Source organism: Fonsecaea erecta (genome assembly GCF_001651985.1).
Source record: "Fonsecaea erecta strain CBS 125763 chromosome Unknown Scaff3, whole genome shotgun sequence".
Lineage (NCBI taxonomy): Eukaryota > Fungi > Ascomycota > Eurotiomycetes > Chaetothyriales > Herpotrichiellaceae > Fonsecaea > Fonsecaea erecta.
The window spans coordinates 3,144,191-3,171,636 of NW_017387246.1; the positions used below are offsets into that span (position 1 = coordinate 3,144,191).

The following is a 27,446-nucleotide window of genomic DNA, read 5'->3' on the forward strand; positions in this document are numbered from 1 at the left end:
CAATTTCATCTCGGGGCAACATACTAACGACAGCCACATCAAAACCACGTAGTACACAACGCTTCAGCTACTCTGCAGCCGTTCTTCAGCTGCTCCTGCAGCTTGAAGGCCATGCATCAAATTCAGTGCGACATCGGAAAGATACTGTTTCGCTCCCACAAACTGGAGATTTGACACAATATAAGGATGTATCCTGCGACTACTCCTGGTCATCTCCGATCCTTTAACCTCTCGATTGAGATAGCAGAGAACAATGGCTGGCACCAAAGATGGGAAGTCCCGCATGGGAATCACTCTACAGGGCTACCATCAAGTCATTGCTTTGTCGCAGACGAACATCAATCAAGCACTGAAGTATCACTTCACGGTCAACAATCCAAAACTGTGCGACTTTCAAGCATCCCTGGGGCCAGAACATGACCCTGACAACACTCTCAAGGGCAAAATCCTGCCCCCAACCATTGAGCTCATTGATGCGGACAAAGCTGACCAAGCTCTCTACACCATAGAGTTTACGCCAGGTGCAAAGTACACGGGTCTGGTCCAAGATCCCAATGACAGGCGTCATTTGATGCCCAAGTCATTCTCAGCCGAGGGATGGAAGCTCGTGTTCTTTGTCAACTTTTCCATGCAGAAAGCAGCACAATTACCAGAGGATATCCAAAAAATCGTCATGAAGACAAACGCATATAGCGTGGACCAGCTTGTGGTGGTCTTCGGAACAGCAAATCTGTTGACTTTCAACTGGGACAAGTCCAAGTTCCCATCGCTGGCGTCCGATAAAGAGGCATTGCTTGATGCCAAAACCGTAATGTCACAATTTATTGAGAAGTGGCTATTGTCTCTAGCCAGTGCCGACCCCGGGCAATCGCACAATGTCCTCGGCTATACTCTCAAGGTCGATGTGCCTGGTGACGCCTCACGCGGTCAGTTGTTGGAAAAGATAGGTGATCCGAAGGTTCCGCCATCATTCACGCCTGCAGCTGTTCAGTTTCAGACGATCGCAAATAAGCCCGATGCAGCATCTCCTGGTGACCCTGCGGACCCATACAACGCTTTTCTCTTCACCGAAATGTGTTATACGGAGAGCCCAGAAGAAGTTGCGAGAGGGAAAATCGTGCCTCCAAGGTTCCCTTCCAACGACCTGGCTTGGAGCGGAAATTGGTTCTACGACAGTATTGGAGGTACGATGGCCATGTCGAGCGAAATATTCCAGAAAGAATTCATCGGCAAATTGGTAGAGCCACTCCATGTAGCAGCCACTCGCTTTGCGGAGCCTTTGGCCAGGCGGCAGACGTGGGACGCCGATGACCGGGTGGCACAAATGAAGCCCAAGAGGGATTTCTTGCCTGCGTGGACCACCCCAAAGGGCTGGGAAAAGACTGCTGAGAACCATTGGTTGTACAAATCTCTCCTGCAAGCCACCCACAGCAACGTGAGGTGGTTCGAAGGCGGCAAGGCGGATCTTTACAACGTCGCTATCAATGTCGACTCGGTCATGACAACGGTGATAGCAGCCATCCCGGCGACTGGAAAGTTTGAAATTCGACAAGTTATCCAGACGGTCACCAAGTGGACGCACGAAAGCTATGTCTTTGACGCGACCTCAACCTTTCATTGGAAATACATTGTGCAACTCGATGCTGTCAGCTCGAACGCAGAGCTGACCGCACATGTGGAGTATGAGAAAGGAGCACAGGACCTCACCTCAACAATAACGGACAAGGGCAAGGTGATTCACGGTGTGGGTAGTGACGAGCCGGACGACGAGAAAACCAAATGGGACAGATATCAGGACCTTCTCAAAAGCACCATCGTCAACAAGATGACAGACACCAGCTCTTTCACCAGCAAAATCCAAGATGGCTTGAATGGGCAAAAGCGATTCGTCTTCCCTGGCGGCGGGACCTTTGACATGAAGGACCCAATATTCACGAATGCTGGAGATCTCATGCTAGGACTGGTTTATCGTGAAAGGAAAGCGAAAAAGCCGGCAGCGTCGACGTGAGCCTCGATTCACGTCTTCTAGCAGAGAGACCTGGACAGTACAACACAGGCGATGATGCTCGTAGATAATTCCATGTAGAAGTTCCGACAGTGTTCGTACTTTCTTCAAGACATCAAAATTCTCATTGATTTGTTCTCTGTCAACCTGCTATAGTTCTTCTCTCGACCTGTTTACTTCCTCCATATGGACACACTGCCCGACTCACCCGTAGACGAACACGTTTCTCTCACCGTCACGCTCGAAGTTGTCCTCCTCATGGTCACGGTCTTCATTGGTGTGCTGAGACTGTTGTACCACGAGCTCCCTCAATGCGCGACCAAGCGCGTCGGGACCACTGGGGGAGAAGCGGTATGGCGCAGATCCAGCTCAATAACTTGATTACCATCCACAACGCACGCTCTCGTGAGGCCCCTATTCATACATCGGCTCGAGCTCAGTTGTGGCCTCGGGCGTATCAAAGTGAAGGTGACAAGTCTGCCGAGCGACGAGTATGATGCTGACCACAAATTAGGATATAGTGGAGGAAGGATCGACTTACTCGGTACACCCGCGGCGTTCGTCTGACCACGGAGGAACTTTGACATTGCGACAGCTACAACCTCGGCCGCCAAGCCACGGCCCGCTTTTGATTGTTCCGGGACATTCCGACTCTCCGATTGGATACCGAAAACTCCCTATCCCGCGCCACCTTCCCTTTTTCGGGGGATTTCGATTGAACGCCGGGGCGGGCTATCCATCGGCCTCAAACTTGTTGACCCAACATTATTATTTCATTTCTCCCTCCCTTAACTAACCCCCGGCTACAACCAGAGACGGGTTTACTGTGAAGAAATCAGGAGAGCCACCTGTCCCGTACAGTCAGTCTCCAGCCATGCCATCATCGTCCCCATTGGAAAAGCGCCTGTCTGCTCTCCTGGAGAAGCGTCGAGCTCAGTCAAAGCTCCGCATCCTCAAGTCGAGCCCTCCCGGCTCCGTCGACTTCTCCTCCAACGATTTCTTGTCGCTGTCGACCAACAAAGAGTTCCAGGATGATTACCTGGCGGGGCTGAATAGGAGCCATACGCCCATTGGATCAACGGGCTCCAGGCTGCTGGACGGCAACTCTGAATTGGCCGAGAGCCTCGAGCGGGACCTTGCTGCTTTTCATGGCGCCGAGGCTGGCCTCCTGACGAACTCGGGCTTTGATGCCAACGTCAGCATCTTCACGTTCCTTCCTCAGCCGGGGGATGTCATCATCTACGACGAACTCATCCACGCCAGTGTCCACGACGGCATGAGGCAATGCAGGGCAAAGCAACAAATCCCCTTCAAGCACAACGACGTGGAAGACCTGAGTCGGATCCTGCAGCGATTTTCCTCGTCGAGTCCGAGTCAGACCATTTTTGTCGCCGTGGAGACCGTCTACAGCATGGAAGGTGATCTCGCCCCTCTGACCGAGATTGTCGATTTGATCGAAGCCATGTTGCCTCGCAACAACGCCCATTTGGTGGTCGATGAGGCCCACGCGACTGGCGTCTATGGGCCCAACGGCTCCGGCAGAGTCTGTGAACTGGGCCTGGAAAAGCGTGTTTCCATCCGCCTCCATACCTTCGGGAAAGCGCTTGCCTGCAACGGCGGTGAGTAACCCGACAACCACTGCTAATGCATGCCTGTTTGGCTGACGAGATTGTAGCAATCGTCCTGTGCTCTCCTGTCATCCGTCTCTTTCTCATCAACTATGCACGACCACTGATATACACAACCTTCATGTCATACCCTTCCCTCCTCGCGATCCAGACGGCATACGATTGGCTCAAAATAGGTAAAGCGAATCTGGTATGAAGCGTCCGACTCTCTCTGTACCCTGCCTCAGCTAACATCTGCCAGCTTGCTGCAAACCTCTATCATCTGATCGATCACCTCTACACCCGGTTACAGAGCTTGGCACCTGTCGTCGCCGAAAGTGGGCCCGTGTCGAAGACTCTGGTGTCTCTGCCGACCACGTGTCCCGAGTCGCCCATTTTCGCCATCCTGAGCCCCAATCCTCGGTCATTGGCCTCGTACTGTCAGTCGGCCGGGTTCATCGTGCGCCCGGTCGTCGCGCCGACCGTTCCTGAAGGCACGGAGCGTGTGAGGGTCTGCCTCCATGCGGGGAACACCGTTGAGCAGATCGATCGGTTCGTCGAGTGTGTCAAGGAATGGATTGTCAATGAGGGCGCACGGAACGCCCATCCAGAGCAGCCGAGCACTCCGCAAACCCACGCGATCAGCCCGCGGGTGGGGCTGAAAATGGGTAATAGTGTTCTCGCAAAAATATAGTCAATTGATCCGTGTGCCGGTGTACCTCTGCAGCAGCCTGCAGTGGGGCAGCCTTTAGTGTCGGCGCATTTGATATTGATCCTTGTGCTTCCCAGTTCGAAGATGTTCACCGGGTATCTGTACCTGTGTGGGTTGGGTTGATCGATCCAGCCAACAGCTCGGCCATTGTAGTTGCACTAGTCGCGGACTGCCATGTCTCCGCTACCAGCTCACAGTTGACCCCCTTTGACACTGCACGCGCCCCAACCAACATTCGGCTGCTGGCTAACGAAGCCAAGCGAGAACCACTGTGTATATACCGTCAGATAAGCTCCAACAAGACCCAGCAAGCCTTACAGGGTCACGAATCGCTTCATGCTTGGCAAACACGGCTCGCTTGCAAAACGGGGGGCGAACCGACTCAACCATTGGCCCAACTCCAAAGTCTGAGGGAGCAGCTGTCCTTTTGACGTTTCCTGCATCAACCATGGCTGGCAAAGCCGATTCGGTAACGGCGAGCCTCACAAGTGTCGACCACCCTCGAGCTTCTCTGCCAAGAAGCGGTCTGGAGTGTGGCGCCGAGTGCGCCTTGCTTATCCGCGTCTTCCCATTGTTGTGAGAGTCTCGACGTTCACGAACACGAGGCAGCCGCTTCTCCTGGATTTCCTATGGCTCTTATGGCTCGGTCTAACAGCCTAGGTTTTCAGCCGCAGTTTCAAGACCGAAAATTGGCCCCATCACCGATGAATTCAAGAACGTTGAAAAGGAAAGCTCAATCCCTGCTGACTTCTCCTTCCTCAGCCGAATGCTTGAATTCAGGCATGCGAAGGATTTGAGAGGCTTTGAGAACCACGACATCAGCTTGGTGTCATGTCGGACAAGGCTGATGACACCATCGAAGTGATCGGGGTAAGCTTTCCCATCTTCGTCTTGCCGATGTAGCAGTTCTTGTTTCGCAACCTTGACCCTAACACGTGCAACCTCGGTCCTAGATCGGTCTTCCGCGAACAGGAACCTCCTCGCTGCAGGGGGCGCTCCAGATACTGGGATACAATCCATGTCATCACATGGTCAGCGACTGGCTGAGCGATGCAAACGGGCGTGGCCAAAGATGGATGGAGGCGTGGAATGAAACCAACAAGGCCAAAAAGCACGCCATGATCCGTGATCTCTTGAAAGGCTATAAAGCAGTCGTCGATTTTCCGGCAAGTATCATGGTAGAAGACTTTGTTGAGGCGTATCCCGACGCAAAGGTAAGCCCGTCGAGGAGTCAACTGGCCACGGATTGGGCTGGTCATCTTGTTCTCGTCTTGTCATTGCGAATCCCATCCTCACTATCCTCCCTCCCGTGCAGGTCATTCTGTCCACCCGCAACTCCGCACAGCAATGGCGGGAATCCTTCTCCAAAACGCTCGATCTCACCTACTCACCATTGTGGTACATTGCCACCTGGATGTTCCCCTCGACGCGTCTTCTGGTCCTTCAAATTGCACCGAAATGGGAAGAACAAAACCGCCAATTGTACAATGCGACCGTTTACCGCACGCCCAGCACGGACATCTACTACCGCCACAACGAGTATTGTCGCAGGGTTGTCCCCAAGGAAAGGCTATTGGAGTACCGCGCAGGAGAAGGGTGGGAGCGACTTTGCGAATTCCTCGGAAAAGAAGTGCCCTCGGGCCAAGAATATCCTAGGCTTTTTGCAAAGGAGGATCTGAGGAGGTGGTTTCTGGCAGGAGCTGCCATCGGCTGCGTGATGTGGGCTGCGGGAATTGCTGCTTGTGCGACGATCTGGTATTTCGGTGTGCCATTCCTGAGGAGCAGGTGGGGACCTGGGAGAGTCGAACTGTAAATTGTCTTCGATAGCTTATTAGCAAACGTCGTCTCAGGTGAACATGCCAGCCACAGGCGAAGAGACTTGCTACGCAAGCTTACGACAGGAAACTCCCTTCGCGGATACTGTTGTAACACTCGGACTGTCCTAAACACTCAAGCTCGAATCAGTCTCCTTTGGGATGGCAGAGTACATGAAGTCCGCGGAGGCCAAGACACAATCCCGTGGCTCTCCAGTTCAGGGACTCCACTCCAGGTCCGGTATAGCCAAGCCTGCGCAACATAGTTTGTCTGATCCATTCCCAGAATTGGTGTCAATGCTGAGTGGGAGGGGACAGTATGCTCAGACAGGGAGGGATGCAGACAAAAGTCTCTTTCTCCAACCAGAGCTGCACAGGCGGCCAGCTGGGACTAGAAGTCGTCGCCCACCGTGCTCGCCCAGGAATAATGTTAGAATAATAATAAGGCAAGTTAATCACCTCGCTGATGTCTTTCCCAGTCAATCCAACGTCTATCCATCGTCTGGCCACATGACAGGTAGCTGTGCTCACTTTGCCAGAACAATGATGTGGCTGCAAGCAAAGAGTTGAATTGGGGAAAAATACAGGAGCCAGCGGGTCTGAGCCAGCCAAGGGAAGAGGCAAGTGTGGCTTCTCAGGCGCTTCTCTGTGTGAGATGGGAAAAAGGAAAGCCCACGAGACTTTGAAGACCAGACTCTGTCGGCAGTGCGGCGTCGTGTCCTTGCTGCTTACCAGGCATGGCGTGTGAGTAGGAGGAACAGTCGCGGAGAGTGGTGTCATAGAAGCCGTGTCTATATGTGCGACGCAAAGAATCCTGGTCAAGGTGCACATTGAGGCTGACGGTGCAGACACAGATCCCAGGAAGGGAGTCCAAGTGAAGGGTGAGGCATGGGCTGTAATATGCAGTAATGGACAAAGGAGAAAACTTGATTTAGTTGATGACTAACACGTAAACGGTTAGTTCACTTTGACTAGTAGAGGGAAGATCCACTTTTGTGCCCCGCTAGCCCTTGCCTTAAGAAGATAAGCTTATCGCTATAGTTTAACCAATTAAACAAGATGAATATCCGAAGGCGCAATTACAACTTCCAGCAAACCCGTAACCGCTCGTCCAACATCCCCCTTTTTCCCTCCTGCGGATGCGACGAGATCGGCTAAAGGTAATGGCGACACCAGCGATCCCTTTCCACAGCCGTAGCCTCGAAACTGTCGAGATTCCTGCACACCGACCTCCACCATGAAGCTTGTTCTTCAGACGTCGGCGGCAAAGGAGCGAAGTAGCATCCCTGCTGTTCGTCCTGCATCCCTCGTGAAAACAGCAATCTATTACATAGGGATATATTGTTTTGGCTCAGTATACTACTTCTCACTTCCCTGTTTTCCCTCATACGTCTTCGTGTTCTCATGTTTGGTTGCCATCACGTCCAGTATCCCAGCTTCGTCCGAGTCCATTCATTCAACAACATTCCTAGGTCAGAGCATTACTCGTCCATGAAAATCTTTGGCCAGTTACTCAGGCTACCGCTGCGATTGCGACAAGGAATGTGCCATCTCGACCACGCGGGACCAGTGAAGGAAATAGTGTAAGCCACGGCTCAGCATCGGCATTGGGTTCAGGTCAAAAAGCCTGATACGAAAGAAATTTCCACAATGTTGAAGTCACTACGGCCCATTCTGTTCCGTATCAGTGACTCGGCCCCTGACAAATGGACGGTCTTGCTTCGAGTTCATCTCGTAGAGAATTTGAAACAGAATTTGTCTGTTAACTCGACAGCGCTCTCCTTGAAATATGGGTCGGCTGAAGGGATTTGAAAGCCTGGCTACAATGTTTTCCATCTCTTCTGGTGTCGGATTGTACTGCGCAATCATGTCTTTCGCCACCGAGCAAGAAATACTGTCGCCGTCATCTGCACAGAGAGGTCCGCTCGGCGGCACAAGAAACACGTGGCATAAAAATGAAGACTCGCTGGGTGGGTGTGGCCCTTGGCTTTGCGGCGGGAAGTTCCATCCGTAGGACGAGGTTGGAAGACCATTTGGCGGCCCTATCGTGGACATTGTGACCGTAGAAGCCGTCGACGCCGCCATGAGCTGATAATTGTACTGGGCGTCATAGGGTGGAAGGCTTCCAGAGGACACAGGATGTTGCGGTGCGCAGTAGGACGAGGGGGATGGTGTTGAACAGCATACACTACCGCCTGGTTTCTGGCTCACAGCGGGTGGAGGGTTCGTGACCTCGGGGACGAAAAGTTTGGGCTTCAGTTGTCGGAAAGAGGCTGCCGCAAGCCCACCAGGTCGTGGGAGCGTGGTTTCAACATTGTCAGGATTGATGCCAGCATTTTTCAGAACATCCCGCAAACGAGAATTCTCAGCTTGAAGCTCGGCAAAGGCGGCACGTTGCAGTTCGGCTTCACGACAGGTGATGCGGCATTGTTGCAACTGGCTCTCGAGCTCCGCAAGATACTCCCGACGACGAGCACGGCTCCGTCGTTGATTGTCGCGGACTCGCTGCTGCTTGGATATGACAGCATCGACGTTGGTGCTCCCTTCGCTGCCCTCCGAATCCATGGGTGACCAACGTCGAATTCACCATCCGCTAGCCAGTAGATATATAAGATGGTCCGCTTGGGTGGCACGAAGATCGAAATCGACGGCACGGTTGAAGAGCCGAGGACATGAAGGGACGTCACAAGTTACACCTGATTGGCAAGGTCTCAAGCCAAGAGCAATGGAACAATGTTCCCGAGTGGCTTCAACACCCCAGAACACCAACGCACGCCCAATGGAACAAAAGGCGACGCTTGCTTTAGAACCGGATGTCGCCAAAACCATCTAGAAGTCGCGTGGGTCACCGCCTCCTCCGGCCGAAACCATGAACCAGGGTCGGCTGGTAGAGCAGATGCAACCGGGGTAGTTGGGCTAGGGAAGGAAAGTTGCAGATGCCGACCCTTTCAGCTGAAGGACGTTTTCAATGAAAGGTGCGCCATGGCAGATTCGGGGAGGCGACATTCCCTGAAGATTCTATGACGAATGGGATGGGACGGGACCAGACAACCCAGCTGCAAGACGCAGAGTTGTGATGGCCAAGATACTCCATACCCTATCATAGAACCGCAACCGGTGGTGGTGCCTTGAGATGCCCCAGGCGCCTGGTGAGGTTGCCCGGTTAGCTGTGCAGGGTGGTTGCAAACATGGATGCTAGCGTATCATGGATAGGGAGGTCTGAAGCCAGCCAGGGAGGAAGCTGACCGCTTGCCGGGTACCGTTGGCGGCTCCCCTCCATTTCCACTCACTAGCCCTTGAATATCTGTTGGTAGCTGGGGCCCACGCCTGACTGAAAGGCCGTCTGCACATTTTCGATAAGGGCGGGACCTGCTGGTGCTTGCGCCTGTGCTTGCTTCTGTCGTATTCCTCAGCTGGTGGCATCCCGGCATTATGGCATCAGATGTGATCGGTATGTGGCCAACTATCCTGATGTGATCTCTGAGCTGTTTCGGCAATGTTGTGGCGATCGAAATCGAAGCCGTGGTGGAAACTTCAGCTGCAAGCAAGCTTTGAGTGACCGGATTCTTCGCTTCGCTCTTGGGATCTTACTCGCCACCAGCTTCAGCTTGTGGCGCCGCCCAGATAGAACTTCCGAGGCTCGTCACAAGGATTTGGGGCTAGCACCCCAGAATCCCTCCAGAAGCACGTGTATGTAATAATTAACCAGCACGTTTCGAAGTCGTCATTTCGAGCCAAGCTAGCCGTCACTGGAAGGTCATTGAATTTGACTGCTGTGAAGGAACGCAGATCTAGTCACCCCGATCCACTGTAATTAGTCTGTGGTAACTCAGCTGGCCCCTTTTTGCATCGATAGCCGCGTCGCTGACGGCAAATTCCACGCAAAGCCTCCGAGGTTGGTAGTTCGGCTCCACTTCATCGTGCTACGATTGTTTGATGCCGTGAATGCTCATGGCCTTCGAGATCAACCCTTGGGTGGTAGGCTGGAGGAGCTTAAGAGCCCGGCCTGTGTGGAGCAATCCGGAAATGGTCGCAAGTAGGATGCAACACTGGCGCAGTCGAGGAGGGTGGGAATGAGGAGAGGAGTCCGGAGAACATGGTATTGAAATCACTCTTTTGGCGTTCTGCAAGAGACATGATTGGTACCAAACAGGCGGGCCGTAGGAAAACATCGCCTTTTGTTTCCATGCCGCTTGGTGTCAGGGGGAGGATTTGCTAAAGTCGCCCCCGCCAGGAGGGAAGCGGTGCCTGGAATCTGCGACCCTCTCATCCACTTCCCGGCGATTCCAACGAGGATTTCGCACTGATGCCAACAAGGTAGCACAATATTGCCTCGTACTGACAATCAAGTTACCCCACAATGGGGCCATTTGGGACCTTCATGGAAGCATCCTAGTCCAGGTACGGAGAAGATCTCAGCAAGGACCAACTAGAGACTGCTCTCGCTATTGATAAAGCTTCTGCCAGAAGAAAAACCGATATTGACGTAAGGAATTTGCCGCTCGGTGTCGGGATTTGAACGGGTCGGGCTTTGATGATTTTACAATTTGGAGCTCTGACCTCAGCTGGGAACGATCGTTGTTTGCCCACAACTACGGGGGCCTCACTGACGCTGCCCAGAGACCGCGGCTGCGGGCCCGGCATAATTGCCCGCCATCACGACCACGAATGTAACATCTGGAAGACCTTGCACACAGCCACGCGGCCCAGACTTTGTTTCGAGGCGGAAGCGCCACAGATCAATTCCAACAGCGTGGTTGACACCTCAATGACACGAATCTCTGCATTGATCCCTTAGCGGTACCTTCCTCGGAAGAATACCACGCTGCCTCTGGTTGTTCAATCCAGAAGGACTGACTGATAGCTTCCGCGTCCGAAGCTGGGCAAGAGGGCTGCATGATAGACTCATGCATACTGGGTCTCGCAGCGGGACTTGTGAACAACTGCGGCAGGAAATTTGAAGATGGAGTGTCTTGAGACCGGGGTTGACACGGACAACCTCGAGTCGCGAATCGCTTGATGCTTGACAAACACGGCTCCGCCATGGCGACACAAGTTAACATTGAAATCGCCTTTGACGTAACGTTTCTGGGACTTTAGTCGACGAGATCAACGGGAGGGGAGTTGGGGAGTTGGCCAGCATGCTCAATTTCTGGTGGGTGTCTACCGACCTTGTACTCGTACATATAAGACAGGTTCTCCAGACACACTGGCTTCTTTCTTCAAACCAACAGGAGCAAACGCAACAACGCGAACGCGTTTCCCTGTAGCTTTGCATTACTGGTGGAAGCAACCATCATATACGTAGCTCAGCAATGCTGTCTTATTGATATCGCCCGCACGGGGGCCCTTTTCAAAAGAAAATGATATTCCTGTTGAGGCCGAGACACTACCGAGCCCCGTTGGGCCCACCTAGGAGGTGCCAATTTGCCGGCTCGGAACCGGAGAAAATACATCTGTATATTATTATAAATCACAGAATTCTGCCGTCCTTTATGGACATTGTGAGTCTCACCAAATCTTGTGGTTTTTGCACCTTTGCTAATACCTCCCAGTGGTCAATTTGAAACGATACAGAGAAGATTAGCATGGCCCCTGCACTAAGGATGACACGCTTCTCAAAGAGTGCTACAAGTTTTTTTTTTCCTGGTTTGCATAGTTCGAAACCCAGAGTTGGCACCCTTTTTTTTTTTTTGAAGTAGTGGCAAAGATTCCGGAGGTGTTGTAGTGGATCAGAAAAGAGATTCGTTCTTGCCATTTAAGTGTCATTGCCGCAGCTTCACGTTCTCTCTGGATTCTCCGAAACATCTTAATTCGTCTCCTCAGCGGTATCGCAAAACAATAAGAACGGTTCGAACCGAAGACTTTTCTTCTGTTGCTCACCAGCATTCGATGATTACAAGTCAGTAGAGATGCGAGAAACAAACACAAAGAGATTGACGGCGACACAAGCACGGCGCATCCTGATACATGTTCGCCAATTTGGAGCTCTTTCTCGACCCTTTCTGTCATCATCCACAACCCAACAAAGTCGATAAAGTGCTTTAGGAACAACTCCGAATGTGAATACCGATGTCTGCTTGTCACTGAAGTTTGCCAGGAGATCTCTACCATATCGTTATTAATATCCCTTTGCCGCCAGCTCAGACTCGGTCCACTCCCACAATTTCTTCGCCAGTTCTGTGTCCCGAGTCTGCTTGGACCCGCAGTTCTCCTTCCCGATGGGAGTGTAATACGCGCCGTTTTTGACCTCCTGCCTCTTCCAGGTGGCGGCCCAGAGCTGTGTCAACGTGCCTTGCTGTACGGTCATCGGACCCGCCAGGAAGTCAAAGAGTCTCATGAACCGGCTGTTGAAACTGTTCTGGTCGAGTACGACGTTGGCCAGATTCGTCTCGACGCGGCCGGGATGGACTGCCACTGAGAGGATCTCGGGGTACCGCCTCGCAAGCTCTCTCACGTGCAAGATATTGGCCAGCTTCGACTGCCCGTAGAGTCTTGTGGGGTGGTAAGATTCCGCGGTCGATTTCAGGTGATCGAAATAGATTCCCGCGCCCCACGCCATCGCGTGCCCACTGGACGAGAGATTGATGATGCGCACGTCCGATCCTGGCTTCGATGCCGTCCGTTGCATAAGCGGCAGGAGGAGACGGGTCAACAGAGCGTGGCCCATGTGGTTGGTGCCGAATTGGATCTCGTAGCCATCCTCCGTGAGGCCGTGTGGATGCGCCATGATGCCGGCGTTGTTGGCGAGGATGTCGAGCCTGTCGGATTCCGCGAGGACTTGGTCTGCGGCTCTCTTGACAGACGCCAATGAAGACAGGTCCAATTGCAGAAATGTGACAGTCGCGCTGGGTGCCGCCCTCGAGATATCCTTCATGGCCTCGTCATACTTGGCTTGCGATCGAGCAGCCAGGTATATCCGCTGCGGGAGATGCTTCGCCAGTTGCAGGACCATTTCCTTCCCACAGCCACTATTCCCCCCGGTCACGACGATCACCTTCCCTGCGAGATCTGGGATGTCTTTATCCGGCTCAAACTTGTAGACATTGTCGGCAGCATTGAGGAAGCCGAGTGGAGCCATGGCTGGGACAGAATCAATGCGTTTCGGGGCAGTTGTTATGAATCAGCTTCTTTGGTAGTAGTGGTCGAAGGGACGCAAGAAGGATGAAACTGCCATTGCTCCATGGACAGCGACTCATCTTATTGATCTGTCTCTGTCTCCGTCGTCTGAAGGTATAGATAGTCTATATAGTTCCACCGGTTTGGTGCGAGTCGGCCTGTGGTTTCCCCTAGCGTGGTATTTTCACCTCGCCAATCAACGGGCTGCCAATGTTGTTGCCTAGTCCAGGATCGTGCATAGGCCCATGGACCAGCTCGGACAAGAGTTGTATAGGCTGTGTTTGGCGTTGATGCAGGCAAGTCAACGACCACAAAAAGGGGCAAGAAGGTCCTGTCGACGCCTGCTTGATCCTGGGTGCTACACAGCTAGTTCACTTGCGCTGCGTTGGCACCCCTGCTCAACCACCGTCGCCGCATTCTCGGCGCCCGGCAATCACTTCGGAAGCCGTAGCAAGATGATTAGTCGGCGTAACACATCTCGTTATCGCATCGGTTACAGTATGGTTCTGAACGGTAAGTTATGCACAGGACGACCGGCTGCTCGATCCCTGAGACGAGCTCTCTGGATCAATCGGCCCCCCTGTATTAGAGCGGATCTGACATGTCTAGGCCCAGGACGTCGACGGCAAAAGCTCGCAGCACCATTCTGGCATTCCCTCCAGAGCCGCGGCACCAAGGGAGGCCGAAATATCGATACTTTATCAAACTGACAGCTTGGCCGGAAATCGTCTTCTTCTCATTCAATTTACTTGCCCAGACTAATGAGATACCGTCGTCGAACTGTAGAAGTCCACACAGAGACAGGCGGGTGAAGAAATCCGAACACCTTTCGATCTGACCATCCTGCCTTGACAGCAAATATAAATGAACTCCGCTTGCCTCGCTCCCTCTTGACTTTGTCGTCCTGGCTCCTCGTGCCCACATCGAAGCGAACTTTTCCGCGATGAAGATCAGATTGGACACGGTCGATGTGAACAAAATCTGGAAACTTGGGGCTGTACGCAGTTGAAACAGCAAAACCCGGCGTGGTGGGCTTGAGGTTGTTTGCTCTTCTCACAAGCTGACCGTCGTTTATGAAGAGCTCAATGCGGGACACACGCCTGGTGAGTGAGCCAAAGATGTCCGCCAGCAGCGATCTGACAACGACCAGGAATGGCCCAAGGTTGCGTAGCGAAATGCCGGGAGACACCGTCTACCTTACCTGCCACAAACCCTCTCTGAAGCTCCGATAACGAGTCGAAACATAGTCGAGAGCCCGACATTGTCGGCTCTCGCTCTCATTCTAGCATTTTTGCACGACCTACCTGCGCATGTCGTAGCAGGGCACGCATATCTCCCCATCCTCTCGACGACCACCGATATCATTGTGCCGCCATCGATGCCAGAATCTCGAGATCGAGGATGTGGAGACTCGTTGGGGGAAAAGAACGGGGCCGCCAACGCCTTTTTGCTGCTCTGCTGTCTAAAAGTCCCTCTTGAGCCCTGATTGAGCTTCATTCTGGAAGTCAAGATAAGAGAGGAAGTCCAAAAACAACAGACACCCAGACATTCTGACAAGAATCGTGAAACCGTCAGCAGACAGGCGAAAGCACTACACCCAGTGGCTGTGAGTTCAAGACCTGGGACACAGAAGCCATACAAGGAAGCAGGCAAGTAAAGAGTCCGACTTACTGAGGTGGCACGTTTACCACGAAAGCTTCGGTCGACAAAGGTGCAAGGGCTGGCAGTCTACAAATACCTACGTCTTCGGGTTTCCTTGCGAAAGCCACACCCCAACCTCGTTCGACAATAGAAGACGACTCATCTACTTCGTCTTTCTGTCGAGTTCGAACAGCAGAGTGCAGAATCGCCAACTGCGTGAAGGAGCCAGATGGGCACAGTTTTCCACACCGAGGATTCCCATCTGGAACGGCACTGGTTGTGTGTGCGAAGGGTCCCTTTGCCAGAGGCCATTACTCTGGAATATTCCTCTGGACCTCCTTCCCCTTTCGTCAGATTCGGGTTGTTCGTGAACTGCTTTGCTCTGCCGAATAGTGCCCGACGACGCATCTGCCGGCAGCAACACTCCGTGAGCCATCGTCACCTCGAGATGGCACCAGCCAGAAACAACAGCGCCACAGAGCTCCGGTGGCAAAACAATGCAGTGGTTTGGTACGGGAAGACCGTGGTCCGACCTCGTCAGCCACAATCCTCGAGGAACGAGCCAAAAGGGCAGCCGAGCAGAAAATACATAGGTAGGTATTTGGGCAGCAAGAGGGAAGTCGGAGTTCCAGACTCAAAGGCGGCACTGGAGTCGCGTCTGCACGAGTCCGGCAGTCGTATCCCAACACGTGACCAAAGGCCAAGGCCCGCACCACCGCGGCCAAAATCCGAAGCGAGCCGCCTCCGCAGCGACCAATGGGCGATGTCATTATGGACCCACAGCTGCGCGAATTGCCCATCCAACTTCTTCCTCTTTGTCACCAACACCGTCTTGCCTCTACCAGACTCGCGTGCATCGGGTGGGTAAGTACACACGGTAGGGCCACATCGACGGAAAACTTCACCGGGATCTCCCGCCATGACAAAAGGACGGCTCTGCGGAATACTGTCCACCCAACATACCCGGGGCAATGAAACGCAATTGGCGTCGTTACCCGACTGGTCCCAACAACGACAACAACAATGCCTTCTTTTTTTTTTCCACCGTTGTTGGCTGGCCGATCTCTCTTTTTCGACTTATAAACCAACCCCCCCCCCCCCCTTCCCGATGCGGGCGCCACAGTGAATTACCAATAAGTACATAGTGTGTTTCTTCCCGGCTCCTCCCCCCCGCCATTACAACAACGGACCGGGACAAGACGATCCAGACACATTTTCAGTCATACGATGGTGCAAAGAAAAAAGTACATACGCCTCGTAATAACGGGCTCCGAACCCCGCATACCGAGAGCAGACTTTTCCCACACATCTCCTCCGTTCGCTCCGAGGGACATGGCCCCGATGGAGTTAATGATCGAAGCATCACATTTTCCTTCCCATTCACTATCTCTGCGCATTTCTTTTCTGCCGAGGAAAAAGAAGTTGCTCGACACCTGAGATCTCCAGGTGTATGAGGACGCGTATGTACATATGTATTCGCAGGTATTCAACTAACAAGGGGTGATTAACAATGGCGTGGTTTAGAGTTCAAACCGGAGCTGAAGATTCTCCACACCCCTGGAAGTGTAATGTCCGCGAATCACATCGACTACGCAAGCACTGTTTTTGCTGAAAAGATGCCGGTAGAGGTGTCCCCGATGCCACCTCGCATTTGATAAAACACAATAACCGAATGCTGCCATTGACAAGTACATCACGGGAACGTGAAGAGAGTTATGGCGAAGTAGATGCATGTATAGACATCATCTGGTCGATGGTGGTATCATTAACAGCGTGCTTTCTGTATGTACATAGACAACTATGTGCATTTTCTAATAACGTCGCTCAAGTGTCCTTGAAGCTTCCGCAGCAAAGATTGCAGAAAATGGTTCTCAGCATCATCATCTGCAGACAACATGCACCTCAACTCCGCGCTTGTTGGTTATTGCCAAAGGGGGAATACATGCGCTCTGCGTCAAAGCCGATCAAACACTGCCTCAAATGGGGGATATCAAAGCCCAAAGTTCACGATCATTAGATCCTCCTCGACCATGACGTGCATCCAATCCACGTCGAGACTCTGTCCCGTATTCATAAATCGCTCATTTTGCTTTTCGTACACCGCCGCGAGGACTTTGCGTGTGGTCGTGGTATTGCGCCCAATGCTGCTTTTCTCCATCTCGCGAAGCAGGTCCACCGCGTGCATTCGATGTGCTCCATCCGTGGCGACGAACCCAGCCATGAACACGGGAAACACAAGATAACGACAGTACGACCGATCCTCCGCCAGAGCTTTGCTGGTCATCTGTAAGATCTGACTGGAAGCCACAGCGATTTCCGTGTCGTAGTCTGGAGACGTTTCGAGCCGCTGACCGGGCCATATGGACGTGTGTGAGTAGATGATACACGCCCGATACAAGGACGCGGCATGCTCGTACAACTGTTTCGGGCGGAGTGGGAGGTTATCGACCTCTTGGTTGATCATCATCACGGCCGGCGTCACCCACAACTGACGTAACGCCTCCTGCAGCTCGAAAATCCGGCTTTGGCGAATTCGCAGAGCTTGAGATCTCTGTAGAATGTCCACACCGTCGAACGTGATATCACTCCGAAATTCGCGTGCGAGGAGTGCCAGCCGAATGCCTAAGAGAGTTACCTCATAGTCGAGCTGTAGGATAATCGGGAGAACTTCCACCTCGTCGGCGTAAAGAACACTCGAGCCATCAAGGCCCAGAGGGTACAGGTGGAAGCTCGGGGGAGGGATGAGATCGTTGTTCAGCAAAGACTCGACGTATCCCCCATTGCCGGCACCGCTGAGAAGGGCGTCAAGGTCAATGTTACAGATCCACCAGACAACAAATGGGAATACTTCGCCACCCAACTCGTCGCGTCGTAATAGCGAAATTTGCAGCAGGGTCAGCAGATGCTGCGACCAAAGATTCGAGTGCTCGACGTCGGCGGCGGCGATCTGCGATTCGGTCAGCATGAGATGGCGCGGTCAGAAATGTCGACATACCTCGTAGACCAGCAAGAGGAAGTGAGTCAGAAAAGCGCCATCAGACGACAAGTCATTGGGGCCGCGAAGAGTGGACTGCAATGCAGGCAACGCTTGTTGGTAATATTGAAGAGCATCGAGCCACTCTTTCCCTTCTTGGATAGCCACACTCAGGGCGGCGACAGCCATCATTGCGTGGTGCAACTGTAATAAAGGGTCAGCAGGGCTCACAATCTTTCCGACGGGGTCACGCACAGGAGGAAAGCCGGCGGCAGCGTGCTCTAGAATGTGGACACTTGACCGTGCCATACCGTCTCTTTGGTCAGGCTCTGCTGGAACCAAATGCTTCCACACCACCTGCCGGAATTGTCGCAGGTATCGCGCTTCTTGGCCGACGGCGGGCAGCTCAGGTTCGGGCATGGAATCTGATTCTTCACTGAGCACAGCTTCCTCCGGATCCTCCACCTTGATAGTTGCTTCGTCCTTGACCATTGCATGTCCAAGTGTCGGAGATATAGGTGATCGAGCGCGATTGGAGCTGAAGGTGCTGCGTCGCTTCACGTCTTGAAATCGGGGCAGTACGACAATGTTGGGATCCCCCGAGACTGGGACGACTTCGGTGCCCGCGTCGCGACTGAAGCTACTCGCGAGTGAGGTGGCTAGGGAGCTTCGACGGGGCGGCGGCAACAATTCTTGTTTGATTTCGGGCTCGTCAGTGTATTCTGGGAGATTTCGGAAGCTTTCTTGGTTGACGACGACGTGGTAAGTTCCAGGGCTTGACCTTTCTGCCTTCTTCTCCCGTTCCTCATCTGTGGTTAGGCTGGCGAACGGCGGAAGATCGTCCACGTCGGCCGATCCAGGGCTGTTTTCGGTCAGCGCTGGAGAAGTTGCTGCTGCAGGACAAATATTAACGGCTGCTTCAGATCGTGCGGTCGATGGGAGGGAGGATACTCACGATCCCACACTGGACTTGCAGCGATGGTGACATCCTGCATGCGTCCCACGACTCGCGAGGTGTCATTTCGAAAAGAGATGCGAGGATTGAAGTCGCAGTTGAGGCTCAGGCGAGCACAGGGGCCGCAGACGGGTTTGGATTCATCGCATTTGACCTTGCGCGACCTTTTTGGCACGATTAACACCAGAAAATGGGACGAGCTGGGTGGACGACTCACCGACAAGTCCAGCAGCCACTTCTCGACCGTGGAGGCAGCCGGGAACGGGGAGGGACACTAGGGCCACTGCGGCTGGAACTAGCCGAGGAAGACTGGTCTTCTTTGGGGGCAATCACAGGCAAGCGCAGCGGCGGTCTTCTCAAGGCCTCCCCTCGCTTGTCGACTGGCATCACCAGTGTTGTGGTGGTGATCATGAAGGATGTTGCGCAAAATAATTCGAACGACCCAGTTGTGACGGCGCACAACTTGTTCAAGGGCAACGACGCATGTCAGGCCGCATGCATTAGTGCCTCAATCGCTCAGCTTCACACCGTCCGTGTGGCAACAAGGAGAGGACAAGGCTTGGACGCAGATTGGAGGACCGAGGAGAGGAGGATCGAGACGAGGTGACGCGCGGTGGAAGGAGATAAGGCAGACAAAGGCAGGCGTCGCAGCAAGAAAAAAAAACAGGTATTCAACACAGCAGCACCTTCACAGGCAAAAGAAGTTTCGAGGTGGTGAGTCCAGGCCGGTCGCTATACCATGTTCGAGGAGAATGGGAAGGCGGACGCACTTGAAAAGAATGTTCAAGGAGTGGAGGATGTTGAATTGAAGAACGAAACGATACATCCCTGGTCCCTTGAGAAGTCAATCAGGAATTGGTATGGTCGGGGTTCTTAGTTTGAGGCAATCACGATGTCATTGTGCGCAGTCCCGAGTGCCCTGGGTCACCAGGACTGGCTGGCGAGTCCACCATGGGACGCAGGAGGGCAGCTTCCGGCATCGAGGGATAGATCCATCCTGCAGCACTAAAAACAAGAGCGTCAAGCAGACCATGAAAGGAAGCATCGCAGTGACAAGCACGTAAGTAAAGTTCGACATGGGGCCAGGGTAAGAGGATCGGGTGTCGAGCCAAAGACGAGGGAATGCAATCGGGTGGAGAGGACGAAAGGTGAAAGGTGTGGGAAGGTGTTTCTCGTACCATGGGCATGCATGGGCCACGGCGGGTCCCACGGAAAAACTTCCTCGGAACGGAAAATCAGTATGACCGAGAGATCCGCCGGCCCTGCGCTGATTTTCCCTGATTGGTGGATGCATCGGCCGACTGCGGAGCCAGCCAACTGGGTGGGGATGGTGGAAAAGGTGGCTCTGGCCCCGCGTGTTTTTTCACTCTCTCTATCTCTTTCCATCACTTCTATCCAAGCACTTTTTTTGGTTTGGTTTACCTCACTGGTACATAGCACATCCCGTCCCTCCTTTTCCTCACCGCCAGATTTTTGACTCTCCCATCCTGATTGCGGTTGCGTAAATCTTCTCGAGAATGCCTGAAGCGGATTTTTATTCTTCCGACACCACACCTTCCTTAGTGCCATGAGCCTAGTGGTGGAGAGGCCCGGAGTCAGCCCCCGCCCTCATCGGAGTCCACGAACGTGTTCTCGAAATCTAAGCATTCCTTCCACCCTACCTCGTACTCCGTACTCACCCTCCGTATCATACGCCCCCAAGAAAAAGGGGATACCTGGTCAACCTGAAGCGCCACTGACTCCCCCTGAGACTTCTCGCTTACCTTTGTTTGGGCACCAACACACGGACGGCTGAGGCTAGAGATCCATTCTACTGAACCGAGCTGGAAAAAACCACGTGTCGCCGGATTCGAGATCTGATTTTTGTGGAGAAGGCCCCCAGGATACATGGCTTCAAAAGACAGGCAGAGCTTGACACACATGGACGCCACGGATGCAACAAAAACGTGGCAGAGGGGGCCCCAGCAGCGCAACGGCCAACCCACATCTTCTGCTCCAAACACAATACCGAGTAGTGTAAATGGGTAAACCCCAGTCCCTCGACGGCAATTGAAGAGGGTGGAGAGGAGACCGGGACTGGTGGTCCGTGCACCATGATCAGCCCTATGGTAGCATCAACGCCATCCCAACAGACTGGCACCCGAGCAGCACCAGCAGCAGCTTGGATCGCCGTGGGCCGGGGACGGAAATCACACCCGTGGTCCCAGGAAGGAAGGTCCCAACGCTGGTTATTGCTGCATGACACCAAAAATCCAAACAAGCAACCGGTCTCATTGGCAAGCCTGTCGAGCTCGTCCGATTTCTTCACGTAAAGGTCTCGACCGTTCTTCGACCAGCCAGGGATCGAGGATCGCCGCTAAGGCGGTCGAGTCATGCAGGCCGTGTTGAGTAACGGCCAGGGCTAGCTCCGCACGTGATTTTCGCGCACGTTCCGGTTCTCGCCAAGGCTCCGGCGGACAGGCGAGCACCGCCATGACCAGTGGCTGAAATGGCTCAGAAGCCCTTTGACCGTCCAACTCCGAACCCTCCCGCGCCCCCGACCGTGCTGCTGAGGCTGAGGTATTTTTCTCATCAAGGACTTCACCACCATCCACCACCCCCTTTGATTTGGGCCCCTCGACAACAAAAAATTTTGCAGCATCGTATAGTGCAATGTCGAGCGTGCTGGATCGAATGCCATGTGCTTTCTGAACGATCTTCGTCGCCGAGTCTAGACTCTCGGGGCGTGCATGAGTGGACAGGATCCTGAACATGCACGCAACAACCGCGCTGACTGTCGCTTCAATAACGGTCTGTGCGCTTTCTTTACTGTTAGTGGTAAGTCTATGCATGAGCGGGGCTGTCTCACCGATTCTTCAGGGGCTTCCCGTTAGCCTCGTCCACTTCCATGGCATCCTGGTCCGTGAGTTCGTCCATCAACTCCACCAAATAAGGTAGGACCTCGTGGCTTAGGTCTAGATCTTTTCGAGCAACCGCAAACTCTCCAAGAGCCTCAATGGCGTGAGGTCGGTAATCAACGTTGGTCCGCTTCGCTTCGCGGATTGCAATCTTCTTCATCTGCTGGCTGATCTGGCCACTCGTCCACAGTGACCGAGCTTCTCGCACGAACTTGGGATACACCTTGACAATCTCTTCCTTGCCGTCCCAGGTCTTGCCTTCCAGGGCTGCTTGCATCACTCCCCAAATGAGAGATGCCTCACTGTCAGAATATTTTCCTTGAACTTCTATCGACCCCACCAATTCGGCCACAGCCAAAGAGCAAGCTTGCTTGATCGGCCACATAGGCGACCCAATGTGTGCCGAGATGAGTCCCACAATTTCCGTCAGATAGAGATTGATGGACCGGGAGCCACCAATATTCTCCTTCCAGGGAGCGTCGAACCGCTCCCTGACCTCCTCGTCGGTGTCCCGTCTACCGATGAAAGCAAAGGGGAGAAAGGTTGGCGCAGAGTTCATGAAGACGTCATTCGCAGCCTTGGAAATTGCCTGTATGATTTCGCCAGCCACGGAACGATGGCTTAGTTCCTGCGACTCGAAATACAACTTTTGCGCGTACTTGCTTGTTGCCTGAATCTCCTTGTCCGAGGCCAGTCTGATCAAGTAGCCCAGCGAAGTGCTGAAGGCCACGCTGATGGTGGCGTTGCGGTCGAGGATATGTTTGCGCGTCAATTGTATGAACTTGTCGGCGTACGGTCGGAAAGCAGTGGGATGGCGAACAACTAGCGTCGTCATGACTCTGCTTAAGCCGACTTTGGAGGGCAGTCCGATAGCTGCTCGATAGGCATTGGCAAGCCGTTGCATTGCATCGTCCATCGCTGCTGGACGCCCTCCACTGTGAGTCTTGGACACGACGCCCTGCATGGCGTTGGGGTCGTCGCTCGACTCAACTGACATGGTAACGCTTTCCAAGCAGTCCTCGATTGCTTCCGTGACGGGCGACGCGTTGATACTCGAAACTCTCATTTTGTCCAGTTTCTCGGCGGTGAATCCATACTTGTCAGCATTCAAATGGAGGTAGTTGATGCTCTCATGCTCAAGAGAGCTCAGGGAGAGCACCAGCGTCTCCAAAACGGTTGGTGCAAAAGGACGCAGAGATTTTGGAGGACACTTCTTCACCACTTCGAGAAGCGTTACAATAGCATACTGTTGGACCTCCTTTGCCGCACCGCTCTCCATCTGTTGCAGCAGAAACGGCATGGCGTGGTCGAGCATGGTTGCAGAGCGCTTGGAGTTGCCCTCTCCAATCTCCAGGTTGCGTATCAGCATACTCGTGAGCGTTCTGCACAACTTTAAGGCCGCTAATCGAACTGTCTCTTTGACGTCGTCCAGGACTTTGAAAGCGACTGTCCAAATTTCGTCGAGGTACCTTTCAAACATGTCAACGTCTCGCCCCTGCACGAGATCAGAGATTGCCGCGCAGCTGGCCTCGCGGGCACGCCACTCTTTGCCCGACACAACGCTCTGCAGCAAATCCCCCATGATCAGGTCGAAATTCTCATTGATAACAGCATTCGGGTCTTTGACTAGCGCCCGCCAGATTTCGTTCATGGACCGCTGGACGTTGGGATTTGGATCGAATCGGTATCGGAAAAGCTTAGGATAAAACTTCTTGTTTTCCGTGAGGTACGTGGAGTCCGCCAGCACACGGCCGAGTCCAAATCTTCCAAACGCCGCTCGACTTGACCAGATGGCATTATTTGAGGCCAAGTTCATGAAACGATACACCAGGCTCGGGTCTCCCATTTCTGTGGCAAGGCGGACGATGTCTTTGTAAGTCGTAACGGACTGTCCGTTTTCGGTAGGCAGTGCACCGGGCTCGAACAGCTGCGTTTCTTCGTTTACAGTTCCGGACATTTTAGCATTGCTACCTGTGAAGCTTTGGACCAGGTCTTTGACCAGGTCGTCCCGAAGTTGCTTGTCGCCCCGTTCATAGACAAGGCTGAGACCCCGGGAGCCAGTCTCTTGGACGATTTCATCGCGGTCGTTCAGCAACCTAGCAAAAGCAGCTTGGCACTCTCGTAGTCGCGCCTTTACAGGGGGTAATTCACCACAGTATTGGATAATGCATAAAAGCCAGATTGCAGCGGCCTTCTTCAGGGTTGGCTTTGTCGTGTTGCAATTCTCGAGGACTTTGTTGAGGACTACAATCAGAAGCTGCTCGTTGACGTCCAGTCCCGAAACATCCACATCAACGTCGAGTTCTGTCAGCGTAGATAGCGATCTGAACCCAGCACAAGCAACAGCAAAGGATTCTCCTAGTGTGAAATGAAACTCAGCTCGTTTGACTTCGTGAAGTCCTAGCAAGCGATCCAGGAGCGATTCGAAGCCTGAAGGACTAGTACCGCGCGCATGCAAAATCCCTAGCACTGGCCCAGCGGCTGAGACTGCTGTTTCACTCTCTTTCTTGCTGTCTGCGATCAACTGATTCAGCATTTCTTCGTCGTTTGAACCTTCTTCTGTAGGGGTGCAAAGATACAGCTGACGGAGTGACCTGTATGCTGTGTCTTTGACAGACCTGTCTGAAGAGTTCTTGACAATCTCGACAACGATCTGCACTGCGTCGCGAATTGTGTCATCAGATGTCTGCCGTTTCACCCGCAGCGATCTTCTGGCGAGACAGAAACAGGCGCGGAGGAGATGGCTTTGAACCTTGACCAAGTCTTCGCCGATGGCTGTTTTCCAACGTTTGACCTCATTAATTTCAGCTTTTGCGAGATCTTCGGCGTCCTCGTCTAGAGAAGCGAGAATACCAAAGATTCGGGCGGCTCGAAGCTGCAAGCCTGAATTTCCTGCAACACGTACAGCTGCCTCTAGCCCTACATCCTTGAGATTGAGCAACAAGTCCGTCGGGGTAAGAGAAAGAAGCTCCAGGGATAGATCCAAGCATTCCCCATTCCCCTTGGATGCTCCATCCAATGCTGCTCGCAGCAACGGCAAGAGCACGTCACCACCCAGATTTTGGAGAAAAGACCGTATTCGGCGTCGAGCATCACGGTCATTACTGACTACGGCGTCGATAGTCTGCTTCCAATCCGCCGATTCTTCGGGAGCCAGGTCTGTTCCGCGGAGAGCTTCGCAATGGAGGACGTTCCGACAAAACATCACGGCAGCGGCCAGCACTGTTGGATTGTCGTAGTGTTTCGTCTGTGCCGTACTAGCTCCGAAGAACCTCTCCACCAAGGCATCGAGATTCGGCAGCTGCAGCTTTCGATTCTCAGAAGCAGTAGTGAGGCGCAGATTAGAAGCATGCCAGTACGGGTCTAAACCCCTGGCCCCTTCCTCGGCAATCTCTCTTCTGCCGCTTGCTGAGGTTAAGGCTAGCACATCGATAAAGCGAGCGTCCACGTCGTCAAACGGTAGGCATTTATTCGCAAACCGTACAGCTGGATAGGTGGTGCTGTTGACCGTGGGTAGGAAATAGATGGGGTCTTCCTGGCCCGGAGCTGCCAAGACATTCCACAGGAAGAGGTCTTTTAGGCGGTTTGCAGTTGAGGTGTTGCCAAGTGGAGGTAGAGCGTTCATGATGCGGCCGATAGACTCTTCGATGCTGCTTCTTATCTCGCGTGTCGTGTCACAGCGGAGGCTTGTGAAAAGCCAAGTAATCAGAACCACCATGCGATCGTTGTCCATGGATTCGGTTTTGAGGCCTGCCAATAGGCCGATACTTTCGTACGCTTTCGAGCGAAGCTCCACCTCTGATGCGGCTGAGGAGTGGTCACTGTTCATGGTCGGCCAGCCCTGCATCTCAATATATTCTTTCAACAGGTCTTGGATGCGGTGGCTGATTTCTCCGGCGAGATGTTGGCCGCCAACACGCACCGTCCAGGTGAGATAGGAAAACAGAGCTGCCCGGAGCTTTGCTGCCTCGAGGCCTGCGTTGGATGTCTGGGTGAGTTGTTTTTCCACAATATCCATGATCACCGTGGTGCGCTTAGTGGAGTTTTGGCTGCGAGATAAGAGGCTTAGGATTCGTGTTTGCAATTTGGGCTTGGACCGATTGAAGAGGCCGAAAAGCAGGTCAATAGTTGACTCAGACTCCAAGTCGAAATTGCACTGCTTAAACATAACGTCGCTCATATTTGCAGCTGAGGCGTTGGGGTCAACAGACATGATAGTGGCGGGAATGAGACGTTGCGAATCGGTGAAAATGGAGGAGAATAAAAATTTCGCAATTGGCAAGACAACTTCCGAGCGGCGTCTGAAGTTCTTCTCCATGACAGGCTGGAAATCTTCATCCTGGGTTTGAGCGGAGGAGTCCTTTGGATCGTAGAGCAAGAAATCGCACAAACGGCTGACAAGCATATCTGTCTGTGTCGGTGATAATGAGAACGTCTCTGAGAGAGCCAAATCTTCCTTGCTACCTCGCTCCGGGATCTTCCATTTCCTCAGTACTTCCAGGAGAAAGTCGAAGGCGATTGCCCACATTTTTCGGTCCGTAGCATCAAAGCCTTCAGTTTTCGGGATGGCAAACTGCAACACCCCGGGCAAGGACTCGATCCCCTGGTCCAGTTCCAGCCTCGGAAGGCCTTGCTCAATGAAGACCAGACAAAACCGCTTGACGAAAGCGTTGTCATTCTCGCGAAACGTCTTGACCAACGCTGCTACGGGGAGCTTGATGGACGACGTGATCTTCAGCCGCTGGTTGATATACTGACATATCTTGATCGTGAGGTTGCGGTTTTGAGGCGTTGGGGATGCCAGCTTGAGGATGAGAGCCGGAAGGAACTTTTGAAGAATCGACTCGAGTTTTTCGTCCGTTGAGGCGGAGGCAATCCGCATCTCGAGTTGAGAGATCAGCTTGTATTCCCGCTCCGCGTCAGGAGCGGGTTGTTGCGTTGCCATGACCGTAGTTTTTGGGAATCACGCTAGGAATGTCTCATATCATCTGACTAAATGCTGCAGTGAAATGGGGAGTTGCCAGGACCGTTCTCGGGTGGTTCTACTTGCGAAGGGGCAATGATTGAATTGATCGTGGATGAGAAGATGAGAGTGAGTTGATTGTACCTGTCACTCCCTGACTCAAGGCAAGGGCGACTGAAATCAAAACGATCTAAAGCCAACAGGGAGGCAACAGCCTGTTCGTCATCGAGGCTTCCCAGAGATGATGCTCTATGATTCTATCAGTGTCTGGGGTGTCGCCACGTCGCCAGGTGAAGCCTTGACCTTCTTACTAAGGCGGCGACGTTGCCAAGGCCGAACGTTGTGCACCAACCATGAGCCGCAATAGTGTCCCAAGGCTGAGTTGATGTCCTCATTAGGGGATGTAACGAATCACGAAGATGTCTGGGACGGCTACACCATGTGCTGCGGGGAAGGCTACGTTAGATTACAACGAGGTCACTAGACATTCCATAGGTGAAGTCGCGTGCTTTTTGACAGCATCGAAATTGAGGCCACCATTTGACCCTCAAGTGTGGCGACCGAGTTCACGCCTCATAAGGAGAACTTCAACAGGGGGCAACTCAGGAGGAACGGCCCACGATGACTTTGAAATGGTTCTTGATGACTTTTAACTCAGTGGTCCTGCCGAATGCTTTGCTGTTGAAGACCCTTCCGACCCGTACAACGCTCGACCGAGGGCCGTCGCTTTCCAGTGCCAATCATACTGAGACCAGCACT

At 53.2% G+C, this 27,446-nt stretch overlaps 7 protein-coding genes across 7 annotated transcripts; 3 read left to right on the plus strand and 4 right to left on the minus strand.

Moving 5' to 3' along the window:
• Positions 1 to 253: 253 nt before the first annotated feature.
• On the plus strand, positions 254 to 2,008 carry AYL99_04386 (hypothetical protein; the record flags this gene model as incomplete). Its single annotated transcript, XM_018835900.1, has 1 exon — positions 254 to 2,008. The coding sequence occupies one exon, from the start codon at positions 254 to 256 to the stop codon at positions 2,006 to 2,008; it is 1,755 nt and encodes a 584-aa protein (XP_018695550.1).
• Positions 2,009 to 2,879: 871 nt separating this feature from the next.
• AYL99_04387 (hypothetical protein) lies at positions 2,880 to 4,306 on the plus strand (the record flags this gene model as incomplete). Its single annotated transcript, XM_018835901.1, has 3 exons — positions 2,880 to 3,624; positions 3,681 to 3,823; positions 3,875 to 4,306. The coding sequence occupies 3 exons, from the start codon at positions 2,880 to 2,882 to the stop codon at positions 4,304 to 4,306; spliced, it is 1,320 nt and encodes a 439-aa protein (XP_018695551.1).
• Positions 4,307 to 5,155: 849 nt separating this feature from the next.
• On the plus strand, positions 5,156 to 6,137 carry AYL99_04388 (hypothetical protein; the record flags this gene model as incomplete). Its single annotated transcript, XM_018835902.1, has 3 exons — positions 5,156 to 5,194; positions 5,278 to 5,538; positions 5,640 to 6,137. The coding sequence occupies 3 exons, from the start codon at positions 5,156 to 5,158 to the stop codon at positions 6,135 to 6,137; spliced, it is 798 nt and encodes a 265-aa protein (XP_018695552.1).
• Positions 6,138 to 7,800: 1,663 nt separating this feature from the next.
• On the minus strand, positions 7,801 to 8,703 carry AYL99_04389 (hypothetical protein; the record flags this gene model as incomplete). Its single annotated transcript, XM_018835903.1, has 1 exon — positions 7,801 to 8,703. The coding sequence occupies one exon, from the start codon at positions 8,701 to 8,703 to the stop codon at positions 7,801 to 7,803; it is 903 nt and encodes a 300-aa protein (XP_018695553.1).
• A 3,556-nt stretch (positions 8,704 to 12,259) lies between these two features.
• AYL99_04390 (hypothetical protein) lies at positions 12,260 to 13,219 on the minus strand (the record flags this gene model as incomplete). The annotated part of the gene is made up of 1 exon (XM_018835904.1): positions 12,260 to 13,219. One exon carries the CDS (start codon positions 13,217 to 13,219, stop codon positions 12,260 to 12,262), a length of 960 nt encoding a protein of 319 aa, XP_018695554.1.
• A 3,669-nt stretch (positions 13,220 to 16,888) lies between these two features.
• Positions 16,889 to 19,238, minus strand: AYL99_04391 (hypothetical protein; the record flags this gene model as incomplete). Its single annotated transcript, XM_018835905.1, has 5 exons — positions 16,889 to 17,845; positions 17,894 to 18,076; positions 18,128 to 18,765; positions 18,828 to 18,991; positions 19,045 to 19,238. 5 exons carry the CDS (start codon positions 19,236 to 19,238, stop codon positions 16,889 to 16,891), a joined length of 2,136 nt encoding a protein of 711 aa, XP_018695555.1.
• A 1,859-nt stretch (positions 19,239 to 21,097) lies between these two features.
• AYL99_04392 (hypothetical protein) lies at positions 21,098 to 26,669 on the minus strand (the record flags this gene model as incomplete). The annotated part of the gene is made up of 2 exons (XM_018835906.1): positions 21,098 to 21,626; positions 21,676 to 26,669. The coding sequence occupies 2 exons, from the start codon at positions 26,667 to 26,669 to the stop codon at positions 21,098 to 21,100; spliced, it is 5,523 nt and encodes a 1,840-aa protein (XP_018695556.1).
• Positions 26,670 to 27,446: the final 777 nt, after the last annotated feature.